The 21,295-nt window shown below is 41.0% G+C and overlaps 1 protein-coding gene across 3 annotated transcripts; it reads left to right on the top strand.

Moving 5' to 3' along the window:
- Positions 1-16,970: 16,970 nt before the first annotated feature.
- LOC133909820 (glutathione S-transferase T3-like) lies at positions 16,971-18,482 on the top strand. Of its 3 annotated transcripts, none has more exons than XM_062352370.1 (3): positions 16,971-17,514; positions 17,670-17,711; positions 17,791-18,482. In XM_062352370.1, exons 1-3 carry the CDS (start codon positions 17,503-17,505, stop codon positions 18,367-18,369), a joined length of 633 nt encoding a protein of 210 aa, XP_062208354.1. In that variant the 5' UTR covers positions 16,971-17,502; the 3' UTR covers positions 18,370-18,482. The 3 variants fall into 3 exon arrangements, with proteins under 3 accessions (XP_062208354.1, XP_062208353.1, XP_062208352.1); XM_062352369.1 differs by having other exon boundaries at positions 17,635-17,711; XM_062352368.1 differs by having other exon boundaries at positions 16,971-17,711.
- The last annotated feature ends 2,813 nt before the right edge of the window (positions 18,483-21,295 follow it).

The following is a 21,295-nucleotide window of genomic DNA, read 5'->3' as shown; positions in this document are numbered from 1 at the left end:
TCGTATCTCCAGCAAATTTTCATTGATTTTGGTCAAATTTTGTACTGTGCCAGCAAAAACCACCACACATGACACTCGCACATATGGACAACACAATCACAGAAAACATGTGAATAGGTTTCACAGCCCCAGGTCTGTTAACTAAATATGTGAAAAATCAGTTTATTGAAAAATTCCCGAAAATATTAGTTTTTTATGAAGGTTACCAGAAAATGGTATCACTTTAGGGGATTTTTGGTATAAGATCAGAAATTCAAAGTGTGTATGCAATTGTCTAATCTAATCCAATTGTGTATAATGGACTTGCTTGGCCAAACATGATTCTTGGACATTAGGCGATGTGTCGCTGCATGTGAAGAGTCTGTACTCCCCTTTTCCCCTCTTTTTCAATGACACCAAAAGCTTGCAAATTTGACCATACCAAGAATCTCATGAAAGGGTCGATGTTGCGAACTATTTAAAAATCAAGTTGAGATATGTTTTAGTTTGTTTGTGATAAGTTATTGATAATATTAGTCTTAAATAGAACTTGGTTTGACTTGGATGCGTATATACATGATTTTGCTTATGGCTAACAATTGTTGGAAAGCATAATGAAGTTGGTGTGAGTATAGGGAAAATTACCTCACCGGAGTATCCGGTGTTTGAAATTTTGCACTTATCGGATTGTCCGGTGTTAAGGTGAAGGGAGCATTGGAATATTTTAGCATAGAAAGAAAAGTGGTAGTAGTGCACCGGATGGTCTGGTGAGGACAAGCGACGTCACCGGACTAATTCTTGCAGAAAGGGTATAGAAACGAGTCAGGTGGAGATGAAGATACCAAATGGTCTAATGATTATGCCTTGTGCACACCATACTATTCACCGAATAAATTCTTGCAAAGAGGTTGCAAATGAGAGTCTGGTGCATGTGAACTAACCGGATGATCCTGTAATGGACACGAGTTCACCAGAGCATCTCACCAGAGCTTTTATTGCCGAGAACAAATTTTCTATGCGCAAATGAAGTTGAACTCACCGGATGGTCCGATATTCAGGAGCAGAACATACCGGAACATCCGGTGTTTATGATCTCTGCATGATGTGCTTTCATTTGATGATTTTTATTTCGAGCCAACCTGGAGATGATTTTAGAGTGGAAGAAACATGTTTGCTTGTTTCATGGTATGTAGATGAATACAACTTGGTGGTCTACGGTGGGATGATTAGGGGTCAAGCGGGAGGCTTGGTACACATGGAGGTCAACACAAAGCATGGATGGAGAAGGCATGATGATGAAGTCAAGCGAAGGGGATATCGGTACAAGTGACAAGAAGGCCCGAGGGATCGGGAGCGGAAGAGACTTACCAGGCGATCAAGATCGTAAGAAGAAGTACACGCGTTAATATCGAAGCACCTGTTTGAGGCAAAGCAAGTGACGGCTAGTCACACTTTTAAAAGCGTACTAGGGTTTCACTGTTTGGCCATAAAACTACGAGAGGACTGGAGGGTCACATGGCATCATCATAAAGCATGCGTCGAGACGAAACTAAGTCATGAAGAAGTCATGACCGTTCGATGGACGGAGAAAAAATGGACCAAAATACCTCAGTGATAGGTAGGGGTGCATTACCGGTAAGGAGTATTTTAGGAATAAGAAAACTTAAGTGCCGAGGCACCTCTCTAAACCTATAAATAGAAGGGTAGAGCTATAGAGAGATGAGCCAGTCATTTGAGAGTCTAGTGATAGGTTTTGGAGGAGATGAGAGGATAGACATAGTCTTTGTAATAGGTTAGAACCTTTAGGAGAGAAATAAATTTGTAATCTGTCTAAAATAGAGCTAACCTCTTTGAGTAATAGGTTTATGTTTTTGCATATGCTTGAATTCCTCTCCTTCTAGTCTCTCTCTATTTGTTCTCTTGTAAGTTTGCACGTTTTCCTTTTTCGGTCGTGATTTTCGTTTTCCTTTTGAGCTGCAGTTTTTTCACATTTGTGAAGTATTTCTTCTTGTTGCTAGAAGCATATAAGTTCATATGCTCATGTATTTTAGAGGGTCTTGAATCTTCTTGCCTCTAGATCATCAACTTGGAGAGTTATTCTTTTGGTGACTATCTTTTTACTTGGTTCTTCATCCAAGTTTTAAGTTTTATGCACAAAGTCATATGGAAAGATTTTAAATAGAACATATGGTTCATATTCCATTCGTGGAGTCATGTTGTCTTAAACTTTCTTTCTTATTTTGTCTATTTAAAGTTTATGCTTTTATCGTGTGTTTTTAAGAAACGTTAGGTGAACAAAAAGTAAGTCATTTATTTTACAAGAAATTTATAAGAGGACTATTCACTCTCTCTAATCGGCTATCTCGGGCCTACACTATTTGACCATTTTTAGAAAAAGTCACACACCTTTACCTTCAATCAAAGTGATGTGTAGCTAGTTTTCCCAGCGTAGAGTGGAAAAATTGGAAACGGGACAGAAAAATGCTCTTATCAAACATAATCTCGTTGAAAAATAATTTCAATTATCCTACGCGTGAGATGTGACGTGAGGACATCACACCATTGTTGCAGCTTAACCATTTGTCCCTCTCTCATTGAAAGTGAAAGGACGCAAACTATATTCTAGAAGAAGCAATCTTGGTGTGCCCATCATCTAAAAGGCATACGCAATGAGGAATCCTTCAGCCATATTCTTTTCGTTGCACGTCATCTTCGTACAACTATTTTATACAGTCTTTTGTTTAGCTTCAAGTGGCTTCATGTATTGAGCTAGCGGAATGTTGAACAATGACATATATGCAAAACAACATGCTATCCAGGAGCGAGGATATCTGAATTCTGAAGTGCTAAAATTACCAGCTTTGAATCGATACGGTTTTAATCAACCATGTATATTAATCCTGATCTATTATATTAGCAGGTCCATTGGATTTCTCCTCTGTTCCAATCTCCATTTGTTTGCTCCCTTCGACAGGAAGATGAACCCTATACAGTGAACCAACAGGAAGCATGTATTTGCACAATGGTTCATTGTATAGTTCTAAATTCTCGATGCCAAAATGACACTTGCTAGGAAGCTGATAGAGTGAAGAGGGCCATGGCACTGGCTAGATTGCCGTGATGGAAATTGCAAGTACTAGTGCCACACTGGTATGCATGTGACACTGCATATGCCCTTGCATCTATCTCTGTGTCATTACAGGGAAATCGATTGGAGAAAGACGATCTATGATTAGTTTAGCAGGTGGTCAGGGAGCTGTCACATGGGGCCGGGCGCCCTCTGTCGAATGTTGATTGCGTGCATCAGCAATCAGCGTGGCGCCAACAATGATTAACTAGCTTGATCAACTAGCTTTTCAATGCCATTTCCAGATTTCTTTTCCCTGTTCCTTTTCAATTCTTCATCAACTAGCTTTGGCAACATTATGATCAGCTAGCTTGATCTAGAAAATTGGATCCCTTTTTAAGACCATGCAAACTTCAGGATTCTGCCGAAGGTTTGTAAGAAACGGTGAAAGAATCTGCGAAATGTATGGCTTAAGAGGTGTGGAAGCCGTTCATTCGATCAGTCTAGTGTCAGATAATTTAGCACTTCTGCAGCTCTAATTAATGGAGATCAGACTCTTGGCCTGTGCAGCAGTGCTAATATTGACCTAGAGCTGTCAAAGCAGTGAGGAATTGCAACTTGGAATAAAGAATGCTTCTGAGGAAATTGCTACTTGCAGCCTGCAGGGTCGCAGCAGCGTGCAAGAGTGGTGCACAGCTTGTGCTATCTCCTCTCATGTGATCATGTGAAAGGATTGTAATGATGGATCGGTTGGTGATATATTATAAAGGCAATTATTAATTTAGATTAGATTTGTATGTAGGCTTTATAGATAATGATCTGTTAAGATTTAGAACGCTTTTAACGTGACAGCCTATTAATATGGTCTATAAATGGAGAGATGCGGAAGCTATGAATTAAATTGATTCCATCACCCTAAAGAACTACGCATCACCTCTATGTGACCTCCCCACGAATCCCTAGTCAGCCATGGGTGCTAGCACATTGACGCACGATGTTTCACCTTTGGACATGTTGATACTGTAGAGGTGATGTTATTGTTGTTGTGGTGTTGATTGGCGACAATGACGTGAGGAGGAGATATTTGGTTTGTGATGAGATTAACTACTTCCTCTATACCGATATGCACGACATTAGACCGGTCTGCTCTGGCTCTTCTTCAGCTACATTGCTCGTATAGCGGTAACGATCTATGATCTTCTATCTATATGGTTTTCTAGATAAACATGGTAGAACTTCTGTTTTTACGCTAGTGTAGAGTACCCTTTTTCCAACAGTGGTATCAGAGCCTTCATGTGTAGTTAGTGATCTGGAACATCCGCATATATTAATATGTTGTATAGTAGATTAGATCTATTATTTTCTTGTGATCGATTCATATGGATGGATCAGTTAGTGCACATGTTGCGGTCATAGGGATCGGAATAGGTACGAGTTGATAGCGGCATATGACGACAAGATTAGTTTGTGCTCCTTCCCGGAAGTGTCGCGACTTGCTCCTGTAGATTGGAATCACCATCAGGGCTAATGGCATGCACCGCTAGTAGATTGGAGTCAACAGATCGAGGTTGTGTGATGTGGTCTCTTCAAGCAAACATATGGAAAGCGAGTCATTCTGAATGGTACAAAATTAAAGTAGGTATCTTGGAGTTGGAACCTTCGTTTTGATGAAGTGATCAAATAGTTTGGCTTTATCAAGAATGAAGAAGAGCCTTATGCTTATAAGAAGACTAGTGGGTACACACTTATGTTTATAGTCTTATATGTGAATGATATATTATTGATTGGAAATGATATTCAAATGCTAAAAGTTGTCAAGTTTTCATTAAAAAAATCTCAATAAAAGATCTAGGAGAAACAACTTACATTTTGGGTATAAAGATATTTAGATATAGATCTAAAAGACTAATTAGATTAAGCCAAAGTGTATATATTGATAAGGTATTAAAACAGTTCAATATGCAGGATTCTAAGAAATATTTCTTACCAATATCACATGGTATCAGTCTTAGCAAGACTCAGTGTCCCTCGACACTTGATCAGTAAGACAAGATGAGTGTGATCATGTGTGCTTTGGCTATTGGATATATCATGTATGCTATGATGTTTTGTACATGTCCAGATGTTTCCTATGCTCTAAATGTTACAAGCGTGTATTAATCAAACTTAGGTGAAACTCATTGGGTAGTAGTTAAGAATATTCTCAAACACTTTAGAAGGACTAAGGATATGTTTTTGGTCCTTAGGGGTGAGGAAGAGATCGTTATAAGTGGTTACACTGACGCTAGCTTCCAAACTGACAAAGATGATTATAGATCGCAATCTGATTTTGTGTTTTGACTCAATGGAGGGACGATAAGCTGGAAAAGTTTCAAGAAAGAGACGGTCACCGATTCAATGACGGAGGATGAGTATATCGCAACTTCTAAAGTTGCAAAGGATGTTGTTTGGATCAAAAATTTTATTAATGAGTTGGGTGTGGTCTCTAGTGCATCCAGTCCAGTAGATCTCTATTGTGATAATAATGGAGCCATTGCACAAGCTAAGGAGCTTAGGTCACACCAAAAGTACAAACATGCTATCACTTCATCCGAGAGATTATTGATAGAGATGATGTAAAGATTTGCAAGGTGCACACATATCTGAATGTTGTTGATCCATTGATGAAGCCCCTCCCACATCCAAGCTTGAGGTGCACACAAGAGCTATAATCATGATTGTATCAAGTGCAAATGGAAGATTGTATCACGTCTATGTTTATATACTTTTAACAAATGTGTTATTCGGTTCTTCAAATAATTATCATTTATTGATTAGCAAGTATGTGACTTATTTGTAAAACTCGTTATTTTATTACGATGTTATTCTAAATGATCTCTAATCTTATATCATTATATGGACTAATAATGACTCACATACTAGCATATGTATTGATTGATGATCATGTTTCAAGGATCATAGATACAGAGATATCGAATTAATATAATTTGGACACATGTTTAGGAACATGGTGTTGGATTGTCCCAACTCGAGACAGTGTTGAGATTGTTATGTTTTTATATGTCATCAGTTGGTCTCAAATGGTGTACCTACAGGATCCTTAGACCTATATCGTCATTGCTTCACTAAATGTGTAGTGGCACATTTAGAGCTATCAAACGCTACTCCGTAATTAGGTAATTACAATGATAGTTTTCGGGTAAACTAGGTAACAGTCATGAGGTGTGAGTGTTAAGATATAATTTTCTCTTCCTATATAACAGGAGACATATCCATAGCCCCTCGATATGGCTAGATTAGGAAAATGTATGATCATGATAATGTGATTAAAGAGTTAATCATGAATTAGTAGTCCACTACAAGAACGAGTGAATGGTTGAACTATCAAAAGGGTGGCACGAATTTCGTCTTGAGCTTGACTGGTATCGTGTGGAAAATAGATTAATACATGTGTATATCACGGTTCAATCGATATGATCTTTATATGTATTCCGGAGTCAACATATGCTCTAGGTACCACTATTGACTTGTGGTTTAGAAAAGATTTCTGCGTCACGACCGCTTACACATGAACTTAACGGGTCACATACTTAACAGGTTGAAACATCAAGATAATTGTATGATTGACTCTAGTGCAAGTGCGAGATTGTTGGTGATATATTCTAGATGCAATCACTAATTCAGATTGGATTCGTACATGAGCTTTACAGATAATGATATGTGAGGATTTAGCGGGGACTATATAAGTGGAGACGTGGGAGCTGTGTGCAAAATTAATTCCACCACATCAAAACCCTAGCGTCACCTCTATGTGACTTTCCCATGAATCTTTAGCCAAACGCGCGGTGCTAGCACACCGGTGTATGACGTTTTATCTTTGGACGTGTGGATACTGTACGATGTTGTTGTTGCTGCTGACGAGATTGATTTCTTTTCTACCCCGACACGTATGATGTTAGACTAGTCTGCTCTAACTCTTTTTTCATTGTAAGTACATCTAGTAGTAACAATTTATAATCTTCTACTTATATAGTTTTTTTAAAGAAAGGGTATAGCTTTTTTTTTATAACGTAGATCACCCGTTCCTTAACAGAATCCGCAGCCGCTGCTTCCTTGGATACCTTAAACCCGTTGGCCAGCTTGTGGGCAACACGTTAATCGTCAATGATTTGGCCGCCGCCTGTCCACCTGAATCATCTGATTATTTTCTAATCTTCAGTCTTATCAACACCTTTCCTTGAACAAAAGAGGGTGTCCTGTTTTGACTAGTATATCAGGGCATACTTCAGTTCTGCACATTGAAACCTGTGTTCAGAATCAGTCCAGAAAGAAGAAGAATCATCGAAACTTGCAGTTTCAGAAACATGGAAATTATTGGATGAGTTCTTAGTCAGATTGTAGATTTTAGTTTATGTGCATTATTCTTTCAGACCAAGATTTGAAAAAAAAAATCAGATAACGATTTCATCTTTGAGGAAAGGGCCTGAAAACCAAGATGATGGTGCCGCTAAATTTTCGCGGTTCTGACAGAACACTCGTGAAAACTTAGTCCGATTAAGAGCCTCTGAATTAATAACAAATCATGCTTCTGAACTGAACAATTGGCGAGGTTAGCATGCATCTGCCAAAGCTGGCTCGTTCTTGGGGCCATGCTGGCAGGCAGAACCAGTCCGGACGAGTGAGCTGGGTTCATCATGGCGTCTGAACTTTCTGAAGCCGACAAGGAGTTGGATAAGGAGACCAGCTAGGTTTTTTCATTGAAGAGCTCATGGGAGGCACAGCTCATGGAAGAGACTTGGGAACATACTCAAAATGACGTTGGAATTATGATGGCAGGTACCTCCTGTGCTTGCAGGCCCCAAATTTCAAATTAGACATTATACGTGATCGTATTTGTTGAAATAGATAACATATCGTTTTTATAATTTTAGCATTCGTATTCGACACCTTATTTATAAAAACAATTTTTCGGTACACTATACCCCAAAAAATGCGGGTTTGGCCATATTCGGCACACGAGGTGCCAAATATGGTATTGTAGCTCATATTCCACACCTTATATGTCGAATATGGTCACAATATCGTATTTGGCACCTCGTGTGTCGAATATGGCTAGGACCTGCTGTGGGTACTTTGATACTATTATTTTATGCTAGGAAGGGTTGTGTCACGTAAAGTGGCGACGTAAATTAGCGAAAGAATGTCAGTTATATCAGTTTATGCCATCAGGGTAAGATTGTTGTCGTCTCTGAGGTGGTGATTAAAAGTTTTGAGGATGGATAGAAGCAAATCCACCATAATTTTCAGGATCCTCAGTGTCCTCCAGAGGTGGGAGCCTTTGAGGGAGGGGTCATTGTGGCACAAAATCGTTGTCCTTGTCGTCATCTTGAGCTATCACAGTAGGAGCACATCCTATTTCCTTGTTGGTCATACGCCATGTCGATGTGGTGTGTGAATGTCCTCTTGCAGTGTTTCTCAAACCTTCTACTGTATTGCTGCTGTAATGTCGAGGCATTGGTGGCATGAAATCATCGTCCTCACTAGCCTCGTCATTTTCTGGTTGAATAGTAGAGGGCGCCCTTGTGCCCCTTAGATTTGCTGATCTTCATCGTCTTATATGCGAACCATGCATCACACCCCCGCCGAAGAGTATATACATCACCAAGAAGTTTGTGACTTCTTTATTGATCAACTCTCAACGTCTTCCGAGAACACCTAACGCAAAAGAGGAACATTTGAATCAACGAAAAAATATAAGCATGGTGACCAGATAGAAAATGACAAACCTGAATGTGAGATGCATACTGGTCGGGTAACATCGCTATCCTTCTTTGTCCCATAGAAAAATCTAGCACAGAATGATGATCGGCTAGTTCGCACACCCTGAGATATATTTGATGTCGCTCGTGCAAAAGAGCCCTAAGGTCGTCGGTGGTTACATGTTGGAACAGAGCGGTTAATACGGAACAGAAGGGTCTTACATGCAATTTGGACACGGCTTGGATTAGGTTGTTTTCCTTGAAGCACACACAATCTGCAATGAGACATTGAATGCTATATCGATCGTTGTAGATGTCCATAAAAGCATGTACTAGAAGATCCCGCCATAGATTATTACTCCTTAATTACAACATTCTGGCTCTGGATCAAAGCACAAATCCCTCATTATTTAAGAAATATTAAACAATTATTAAATATCATAACTAAAATGTAACATTGATTAATAAATAAAGTTACATGACATAATTATTTGACAAACATTAAATAAATTAAAAGTAATTATATTAACAATACAATGAATAAAACATAATAGAGATGACTAAAAAATAAAGTGATTTATACATGTGTCATTAACAAGTATAAGTGCATTGCCCACTCAACGACGACACCGCCATACGCAATCCCCAGGAGTGTAAGCATCTGGTGGGTGTGTGGTCTTCATCGCAGCGACTTGTGCTAGCCCCTACCACGTGTACTCTTGCTCGTTTTCGTCATCGTCTTGCCCTATTAGACCCCTACCGAACGTGTATCTAGACCTGCTAACTCGACCCTACACGTAACATGATGAAAGATCCTCATGTGGAAGTGTGGACGTCTGTAGTACATGCTCCGATGGAGTCTGATGTGTCGAAGCCTCACCATACTGGTACCACTATGAACCAGCAGGTGCATCGGGATATTAGGGGTACTGGCCACTTAGAATCTCGACGAAGCTACCAGCCTGCATTGCAGCAGCCCAGTCAAAATCATGTGTGCCACTCCAGTCAGGCGTCTACTGCGTGCAGTCAATGACGTCCTCGTGATGAGTCAATACTACAGACGAAGGTGTCATAATAGTCTGACGAGGCTATATCCACTGTGGGTACTATGAACCCGGTGTACATTGCTCGGACTTAGGAGCTTCCGTGCACACATCAGCTTCAGCACCGGAACGTGACACATAATGCTCCGCAGCCGAAGGTGCCTCTTGCGACTGTGCCCGAACGGGTTTGTCACAAGCATTGAACGAGCGCCTGCTGTGAGAGGCATAGGACAGATCCATGGCTAGTAGGTTGTACTCCCTTGAACGTGGGGTACAACCACCTAGACCGTGTAACACGAATAGCAAGAAAGACCCTCTCGTCCCCATGTAATCCCGAAGAGGGTTCCGAGCCCTTTGCGTTGAAGACCCGCTTTCTTCCCCACAAGCTTGCTCCGCCTGCATATGCATTTTGTATTTTGATTCAGTCTGTATAAAATGAGGGTTATGTCAGTAATATATATGTTTAACTAATAAAAATTGTTAGAAGTACCATATCACTTACCATAATATGAAAAAGGTGGGCACGATCCTCGAGGAAGAGTCTGGGGGCCAGCTCTACAAGTCCACTGAGTAAGGTGCCATGCGTGCGTGAACGGTACCATGAAAGGTACTCCCAGTACATGCCATCATCGTATTGTCCAGCAAGAACGATGACATCCACTACGGCTGACTTTATCCACCTATTTATATGCTCAGCATTAATGGATGACCAATCCTGCATGCGTGCGGACCCCTATGTGCTCCTCTTATACGTAACATAAATATTTATAATTTCTTAACATAGATCACTTAAGGTAATAATGGTATGTATAATAACACACTTACTCGTGCGCCCATCCAGCATCTTGTGAGGTTTGTACTGGAACCAATTGTCGGTACCCCGAACTGCCTCTATACATGCTCAGAAGAATATACTGCCACATTATTCATGTACAATAAGAAGCATCTGGTCATCCATAAATGTGAGTCACGCAAACAAGAGGATGCGATGAGGCCACTAGTCGCAATTTCGGCCACTCGTGCCATACGCCATGGATCCCACTCCACGATATCGGCACTAAGGACGTCCAGATCACTAATCACCGGGGAGTAGTTGCCATGGTCTTGCTACTGACTCCATCTCAACCTAGCATGAATCCACCGATACCCCATCATATGCCTCATGTCATCTGCAACGCCATCAAAGATGAGGACTGGATAGTAGCTCGTGCTCACCTAAGGTCGACAAACAGGGAGGTACTCCCAGCCCATATCTGTAACAGGTGTAGGCAGCCTGAAACATATCCCTTCTTCTTCGACCGCTAGGTTACGGCACACAACCCTCTATATGTAGAAGCCAACACAACTGATCCCTAATTGTAAGATGTCGGCTTATAAGGACGTAGCACAAGCTGGTGTGCTAGCCATACAATATGAGGGAGGATATAATCGTCTGTCGTGTTACAGAACATGATGCCTCATAGCAGGATATACAAATACACCTGATAATACTGCATAATTGTAGTCTCATCTGCATCCGGTGGGCATGGACCGAACTGTAGCAGGCCATGAATCTAGGACATGGAGAGGCCAACATCCTTCATGTCATATTGCATATCAAACCTACAAAATGCAGAGGGTCAATGAAACATATGAAGTGCATTACATAACAAATAATTATCTGCCTTGAATGTAACTCTTTCAATGTTCCTTTATTGGTCGCGAAATTACTAATGGGGCGCCCATGATTGGCAGCCTAGTCAGCATGGCCACGTCCTTCAATGTTACGACCATCTCGCCAAAAGGAAAATAAAACATATGCTTCTCAGGACGCCATCAATCCACGAGAACTGTGAGCAGTGATGCCTCAACCGGTGGGAGAGGTGTTCTGCCACCACCCTTCATGGCAGCTCCGACCATCATGAGAGCGAACGGTAGTAGTCCTAGCCATGCGGGTAGCTTGTGAAATCGAGAGTCTAACTCTTTAATCATGTGCACAATCCTAACACGCACCAGAACCAACTGCAAAAGTATCATATACATTTACTGAGTAAGTAACTAATTATCATGGTAATTTAAAAGCATATATAATCATTGTACCTGCTGCCCTATAAAAATCATCCTCCCCGTATGGTTCTTGTTGTACCACAGCTGAACAAGCTTGAGAAGACGACCGTGAGCCATGACAATGATTTCAAGCTTCATGGTTCATTGAAAAAAACAACATAAGACAACATCTATTATGTGAATAACAACTATACCAGTACCATATAATATATTACATGAACATGTATATGATGCTAGTACCATTACGATATATTACAAAATAGGTAGTACAACTAATAGGTGCATAATAATTTAGAATGCAAACCATATCTATGATCAACTTAATAAAAAAATAAATTACAACAACTCTAATACAATAAGTTTAATCATGGCCTGATAGTTTACTACCAGGTGAGGCAAGTCTTCGTGTCATGGCCAGCTTATTTACAAATTTTGCACTTGCGTAGATCGTCAACAGCATCTGTTGCATCCATGTCACCTTGCAGCCTCGTGGCTCGAGGCCTTCCAGGATCCGTGCGTCGTGCTCGGGGATAAGGTACCCACTTACGCTCCTTGATCGCTTTGTAGCTGCTTCCGATGTTGAAGGAACGCATCTTTGGAAGCCATGAACTCCTCAATGCATCGATCGTGAAGTATAGTGATACGTACTGTGATTTATCATTGTCGTCCATATCCCTGCAAGTAGCGAAGACATGGGAGTACGGGATATAGTGCAATTTTGGCTTATTGCATGTGCACTTCATCTCGTGAGGCCCAATTTGACATTGTTGCATGGTGTCCCCGCGTTATACCCTGAAGTATACTTGCGGCGGCACATGATCTCGAATTCATTGTTGGCTATGTCATAGATCCTAGTCCGATAAAAGTGTGCTTTGTTCCTCTTTCTAGATATGATTCCTTCCACTTTAGGTGTGAACCGTGTGCTGCACTCCATGACAGCTATACCACGGTCTCAAAAGTAATCTGGTGTTCTATAGAATATGAGCTCAATGATAGCACACAATGGGAGGCCCCGCACACCCTTTAGGACATTGTTGAACGTCTTCGCTATGTTAGTTGTCATGATGGTATACCTAACATGGGAGACAATAATTTTAGAAAAAATATTTGTATAAGAAAGGGTAAAATATGATCATTAAATGATATGTGCTAACCTGGCACTGTGAGTGTCATGGATTAAGGCTCAATGCTCCACCGGCTTTTCCGCTATCAACTGGCTAAATGTAGCAGGTGAACGGCTAACGATAGTTTAGCCTTTCACCCATTTACATCCGCATATGGTCCTCATGTGCGTCCTACTCTGCCATCATCTTGCGAGTAGTCTCAGTTAACTCTCTCCATATCTCGTTGAACTTCGTCTGCTAGTTCTGAAGACACAACTCTTTGAACCTCTTTACAAGAGTCTTGTTGTGATACCTTGTGTACAGGTTCGCGCTCAAATGTCGTATGCACCACCTTGTCTCCACATCAGGCCATGCAATGCAGAGGTTTGTGTTGTCATGCAACACATCCAATGCATGCAGAAGGCCCTTGTTACGGTCTGAGATGATGCAAACTTGTTCCCTATTACCCATGACATGTGTCCTCACCAAGGTGAGGAACCACAACCAGCTATCATTGTTCTCACCCTCAACCATTGCAAATGTGAGAGGAATGATCTTATTGTTTGCATCCACCACCATTGCTATCATAAGGTTACTATAGTACTTGCCGCTAAGAAATGTGGCATTCACGCGTACAACCAGCTTGCAGTGTCTGCGAGCTTCGATGCATTGTCCAAAGGACCGGAAAAACCTAATGAGATATCGGTTAATGGTGTTGTATGACCCATCCTCCAGGTTGATCGGCTCATCCGCCATGGCCTATTGAGTCCCTGGATTCGTCATGACAATCTTCTGCAGCAATCTCGGAGCATAGTTATAAGATTGTTCGAAGCTTTTAAACAACATCTTCAATGCCTTCTACTTCGTTCGCCACGCAGTGTGGTAATTGATCAGCATACTCATCTTAGTCTGCACCTCCTCCGTAATGGATTTTGGCGATAAACATATGTCCATGCCAACAAGGGTGATGAAGAGTTGGGTTATGAACCTCGCATTAATGGTGCGACTCACATTTCTAATAGCCTCTTTGCTGCATGTATGTAAGGTGTGTCTATTAAGCACAAAATAGTTCTTATATTGTGGCTTATGTGCACATACTAAGTAAGGACAATTCAGGTGCTTGATACACCTGAACCTCATACTCTGTAGGGTTAGATCGGGCGCACTTGTGGTCCCTTCTTGTGATTACAGCATAATTGCTACTAAAGTGAATGACATCCTCCTTGTTACGAAACCGTTGTTTGACCTGGATGTCGCTATTATGGTATTCCCAGTTAGATAGAGTGTTATACTCAACGATGGCACAATCCAACAGTCCAGCACCATGAAAGTACTAGATCACCGACACCAAGTCATCGTTGTCAGTAGCTTCTTCATCCCTGTTACCACTGGCTTCAACATGCATGTATCTTGCATCTACCTCAGAAGAGTCAACTATAAATCTCTTTATACCGGAACTGTCCTCCCTCTTTTTCATGCATCAAATTAATCAAATTAACCTAAGTGATTAAGCTAATTAATGAAATTAGTTCTATCAAACTAATTACTCTAATTAATTATATAACTTTAATAACTCTGATTAAATTACATAAATACTCTAATTATACTAGTTAATGACATAAATGCAATTATACTAAGGGAATAAACTGATTACACTGATTAAACTAACTCAATAATATAATTACACTAGCTAATTAAAGTCATATAATCAAACTATTGAAATAATCTAAATACTCACCGAAAACACCGATAACAACAAAACGACGCACCGGCGCGCAAAAGAAAGCAATATGCATGCATGCAACTATTTACGTAGAAAACAAAGCAACAAAGTGATGACGACGCGACAAAAGCAAGACATTACCGCACGACAGCCAGTACATGCCATATTTGGCACACGAGGTGACAAATACGACACTGTAGTCTATATTCGATACTTGATGTGCTGAATACACCTGATTTTCGATATATGAGGTGCCAAATATGGGCACTATATTCAGCAACTCATATGCCGAATATGGTTGAGCCCATGTTTTTTCGTGGTACGATATACCGAAAGTTAATTTTCGATAAATAAGGTGTCGAATACAGATAGTAATATTATAAATATGTTAACATATTATCCATTTCGATAAACCATATTCGCTGACTCAGTGTGCAGTAGTGCCAAAAAAAGACTTAGGATCTATTTGTTAGAGCTCTCCCTGATTTAAATTCTCTACGGAGAGTGATTCTCTACGGAAAATGATTCTGTAGCTGAAAGTGATTATCTAAAATAAATTATATGGAGGAAGTGATTCTGTACGGAAAGTGAATCAGAGGAAGCTATTTTTTTAGCTCCCTGGCTTCTAGTATATTTTAGAGAATCATTCCTACGGATTTCACTCAAAGAACTAAAAGCTGAAAGCTACTGTTTAACAGAGCTCTCCTAATTCCAACTAAAAAGCTCATATACTAACTCTGACAAACAGACCCTCAGTGTACACTAGAGCCAGTGCATCATGTTACGTTCACACGTCAGCAAATAGTCTCTGCTCCACTGCAACAGTGACGTGTTCGTTATTCAGGACTCACGAACGAGCTATGTAATTGGCAGGGTTGAACTTAGAACCAGGTGAATATTCGGTTAAAACGTACTAGCTATGTATTGCAAATACGGGAAACATAGGCTCTTAAACATTAAAGCATCTCTTGAACCGTTCTCTTCAGATTACGGTATTGCCACTAATTGGTCAGGGTAATAACGATTTTTTAAGGAGCGAGCTTAGAGCAGCTCCAACCCACTCCTTTCTCTCCTCGCTACTCTATTTTTTTAGCGATCGCAGCGAATAACGGTCTCCAACCCACTCGCTACTTGCTTCGCTACCTTTAGGGGTTCGCTACTTCGTCGTCCCCGCACGCCATCTCCAGCGAGCCTCCTCCGCTCGGTATCCTTAGATTCCTGGACGGCAGCTGCGTTCGCGCCCCCACCAGGACGGCAGCTGCATTCGCGCCTGGATTCCTCGACGCAGGTTGCTCCTCCTTCCCCTTCCCGGCTTCAATCCCCTGTAGCCCGTCCCGTCCCGCAGGCCGCAGGCCCGAGCGCCGGCCGCCGCCGCTGTAGCCATCGCCGCTGTAGCCGCTTCGCTGTAGCCACAGGCCCAAGAAAGAGGAGAGGGGGCGGATGGAGAGAGGGGCCGGCGCTCTGTTGCCCTGGTGGCTCCGCGAGGCGCAGAGGAGCCGGGTGGCGGTGCCCGCTGCCGCCTACCGCTATGCCGGCCGCCGCTCTGGATGGGCGGCGTGAGCACGGCTGGGCCTCCAGCCCTCTCCTCTCTCTACGCGTATTTGTGTCGTATGTGGCATTGTCACATAATCATTGAAGAAGTGATTAGGAATGGTTTTGCAGCTTTTGTATTAGTTTCCTCCCAGGATGATGACAATGAGTAGATGGTATAATTGGGAAATTTTAGCTGAGTTAACTTGTTTGGTGTTTGTCCTGCTACATGATGAGTAGTTAGAGCAAATTTAGCGCTAAGTGTATAGAAATTGATAGCAGGTGGAGTAGATTGCGTGTTCATGTGATTTTCTGGTGACAATTGGCATTCTGTATCTTTATAAAATGGAAAAATCATTAGCACCTCCCACATTGCCACTAGTAAGCTTATAGGTGGTAAAACTAACTACTACAGCCAGTGTTGGCTTTAACTACATCTTTGCAGCTCCAATTTTCATATTCGGTTTGACGGTAGTATAGTGCTTAGAATCAAAGTTCTGCTTGATTTGACAACCTGACTGATTTCGGCCTTGCTCGTTCTATTGTTCATTTGATGAGTGATTGAGTGCTTTAGCTCTCTGATTTTAGCTGAGTTGTGCTCTCTGATATGTGATATTGATGGCAGATTTGCAGTTTCAAGCTAGCATCAGCTCCTATTCTCAGTTCTCATATCTATGGCAGATTAGCAGTTTTTGTTTTACTTGAATTTAGTTTATTAAGTTTGTCTTCACATATAGCTCTCATTGTTTGTAGCTGCATTTGGCTGTTGTCAGCTGTCTGTTTTGATGTACGTCAGTACTCCACCATTTATGTGAAAGAGGAGTAGTGCTCTCATGAACCTGTAGTAGTGCTGCCCTGTATCCTTTCTGTTCAGGTTGTAAGCTGTCAGTTTTGTGCAATTTGTTAGGATGCCAATTGAACTGTGATGCATCTTCATAGATGAGTGATTGAGTGCTTTAGCTCTCTGATTTTAGCTGAGTTGTGCTCTCTGATATGTGATATTGATTTTGCAATTGTAGGTTGCTTGTTGGAATGGATAGCTATTTGGAATTGTTGAGTGGGCAAAATGTGGACAGTAATGAGGCATTTTGGGATGGCAGTCAATTTGCTAGCCCACAGGAAGAACAAGACTGTCAGGAACTCACACTTGTAGAAGGTAATCCGTCCGTGAAACCAAGCAAGAAGAGAACAAAAAATTTCAGTGAAAAGGAGGACATTATGTTGGTGTCGGCATGGCTACAAATCAGCATGGATGTTGTACATGGTAATGAACAATCTCGTAGTACTTATTGGCAGAGAATTCATGAGTGCTTTCATCAGCATAAGGACTTCCACTCTGATCGTACCTGTAATTCTCTCATGCACCGTTGGTCTGCGGTACAAGAAAGTGTGAACAAGTTTTATGGCTGTTTTGCTCAGATTCAAAATAGAAGGCAAAGTGGGCTCACAGAGCAAGATAAGGTATACAAGTTTATTCTTTAATTTCGTTGTAACTTCATATCTTGTGTGCAAGTTTAATAAGATATATTCACTTGGGTAGGTGCAACAAGCATGTGAGGTGTACAAGTCCAAAGAAAAGAATGGAAAATCGTTTGGTTTGTTGCATTGTTGGAATGTCTTGCAGCACGAGCAAAAGTGGAAGAATAGGTGCTCTCAGAAAAAACAGAAGGCATGCTCCAATGCAAGTTCGGGACCGTCTACTCCTGGAAGCAATGAGAGTTGTCATGATGCTGGAGTGGAGGGTCTTACTCCAGATTCCCCAGAGGAAGAACAAAGGCCACCTGGTAAGAAGCGGGAGAAAGAACGGGAGCGTCGAGGTAAAAGTTCTGTCTCTTCAGGAGATAATCTTTACATGGAAGCGTTGGAAAATATGTGGGCTAGGAAGAAAGAAGCCGAAGCCTTGAAAGAGATTAAAAAAAAAGAGCGTAATGATGAGATACTTGCTATAGAGAAGAAAAGGCTTGAACTAGTAGAAAGAGATATAGAGTTACGACAAAGGATTGAAGACGATAAAGTGATGAATATGGACCTCAGTGGTATGAGTGAGCGACAACAACAATACTATATGAGAATGCAAGATGAGATCATTGCTCGAAGGTTTGGCGCTGGCTCGAGTTGAGATGCTTTATTATGTGTGGACTATCATGATGTATTGTGTACTCTTTATTATGTCTGGACTATCATGATGTATTGTGTACTCTTTATTATGTCCTTGTCTACTATTGTTGATCAGTTGCTTGCCTGATACATGTGTTGGTGGTTCGATGAGGATTAGGTCGGTGCTATGAAATTTCAGAACAACGAGCATGTACTTAGCTTCAAACAGACTGGTAGATGGACATTATCGAGTACATGGTTAATACAATAACGATTACATGATTAATGCAATACCGAGTACATGCTACATATTAGTACAACAATACCGATTGCATGTTTAATACAATACCGAGTACATGGTACCTATTATTACAACAATACATATTACATGATTAGTTATACATATCTCCATGACGTTGCCACAGGTGCTCGACTAGATCATCTTGAAGCTGTGAGTGAGTTTCCTTGTCTCTAATATTAAGATGAGTTCGAATAAACTCACGAAGTTCACACGTGCGAACTTGGGAAACTCTCACTTTTTCTCCAACCCCTTCGAAATTTAAGTCCTCTTCTTCACCCCGTTCATCTTCAATGATCATGTTATGCATGATAACACAAGCTGTCATGATTTGTCCAAGTGTGTGTTCATCCCAGAAACGAGCTGGTCCACGAACAATGGCAAAACGAGATTGTAGAACTCCAAAGGCTCGTTCCACATCCTTCCTAACTGCTTCTTGTGCCTTGGCAAAATATTTTCTCTTATTGCCTTGTGGAGATGGTATGGTCTTCACAAATGTAGCCCAATTAGGATATATGCCATCTGCAAGGTAATATCTCATTGTATAATTATGACCATTTATGATATAATTCACTTTCGGAGCTTCCCCTTCGGCTAGCTTTGCAAATAGATGGGAACGGTGAAGAACATTGATGTTATTGTGAGACCCTGGTAAACCAAAAAAGACATGCCAAATCCAAAGATCTTGTGAAGCAACAGCTTCTAAAATGATTGTGGGCTCATGCACATGACCGGTATACATGCCTTGCCAAGCTGCAGGACAGTTTTTCCACTTCCAATGCATGCAATCTAGACTCCCAAGCATTCCGGGAAAACCTCTTTGCTCTCCAATTGCAAGTAATCTAGCTGTATCATTCTCATTTGGAGATCTCAGGTACTCATCTCCGAATACTTCAATAATAGCTTTAACAAACCTTCTAAGACTCTCTAGAACAGTACTTTCTCCAATACGAACATACTGATCAGTTGCATCTGCTGGTACTCCATAAGTTAGCATCATGAATGCTGCAGTAATCTTCTGCAAAGAAGATAACCCAAGACGTCCAACACTATCTCTTTTTTGAACAAAATATTCATCATGTTGTTCTACAGCTTGGACTATGCGGAGAAACTGAGGACAAGCCATTCTAAACCTGGACAACGAAAGAGAAATGAGCCATACTAAAGAGAATCAACAGAGAAGACGAATAAACAACAGAAAGACTAACTGCAAACCTGCGTCGAAAGAAAGTTGGGCCGTAGGTTGGATCATCTGAGAAATAGTCGTTGTATAGTCTCCAATGTCCGGCTTCTCTATTGCGATCAATATACTGACGTCCAGGCACAGAACCACCATGCCGTGGACCATTCATAAGCTGATATTGACAGTGTGCTTGGTGTAATGTAGCAAGAATGAGTTCATCGTCATCATCCGACGATGACGACAACAATTCTAACAGAGATCGGTGACTCATTTCGTGTAGAGAAGGAACTACAAGGCGAATGAATTGGTCCAGTAACCAGGTGAATGGTCATGCTTATATAGAACCGTAAAATCTAGCCGTTGAAAATATAGCCGTTGGAAATATGGTCGTTGAATATAAAATGGTTAGAACTATTTGACAGCTACACGATATTAATAAAATATAGGTGAGTGGAGAATATGGAGCTAAATTTAGGGAGTGGGTTGGAGCGCGCTGAGAAATAGGGAGGGAATCAGGATAGGGAACTCCTTATATGGAGGAAATAGGGAGGCAAATTTAGAGAGTAGGTTGGAGATGCTCTTAGCTCGGCTGATAACGCTGCTCTTGTGCACGCTACCTGCCCGACTTCGATCCCTGGATGGGACTGGTGTCTCACCGGGATTTACGGTGCATGTTCAATAGGACTGTACAAACCCGTGCACCGTAGGCTCTAGGTTTTTCAGTCGTGTGTAGTGGATATACTTGCGTATGGTGAAAAATAATAATATTTTAAGGAGTCAGAGTGATAACTTGGTGTAAATGTATGCACTTTTTATTTTTATTTTTCAATATTTAAAAAATACACATATATTTGAAACAATTATAGATTCAACCTATCGTCGCCTATTTGAAGGCCGACACCTTCTTATCGTCTATCAGAAAGTGACACCTGGATGAGTGGCACAGTTATAAATACATATTGCAGAGTGCCAGTCACATGTAAGTGGCTGCATGTGGCGTAAAAACTTTTATCGTTGTTCCAACAGATGACATCAAATGTGCTGCTCGTTGGTTGAATGACACATTAACATGATAACAATGTTGGTCCATATATTTAATTACTAACTATAACCTTACGAGTCTCATAAGGTGTTACCCATTAAATGGACAACTCATTACTCTCGCCTTTACAACGGAGGTAGGTTAGATCTGAAACTTTTTATAGAGGTGTATTTGTAAATATTGAAAAATAAAAATTTATAAATAAGAAATTCTTAAATGCAGACCATTGAGCCTAATAAGGCACAAGATAAGTTGGGCTCATAACAGCCCAATGCCGCACCCGTATCAAAGCGCACGTCCATCTTGAGGAGCCCATATGAGCATCCAAGCCCAAGTCTCACCACCATTAAGCCCAACAAAGATTAACATTAAGTCATAAACTAAGCCCATTATGGCCTAAATTAATCCAAAACAAAGCCCACTTC

This window comes from Phragmites australis, chromosome 2 (assembly GCF_958298935.1).
Source record: "Phragmites australis chromosome 2, lpPhrAust1.1, whole genome shotgun sequence".
Classification (NCBI taxonomy): Eukaryota; Viridiplantae; Streptophyta; class Magnoliopsida; order Poales; family Poaceae; genus Phragmites; species Phragmites australis.
Note: the sequence above shows the minus strand (reverse complement) of the source record. Positions and strands in the feature narration are given on the sequence as shown.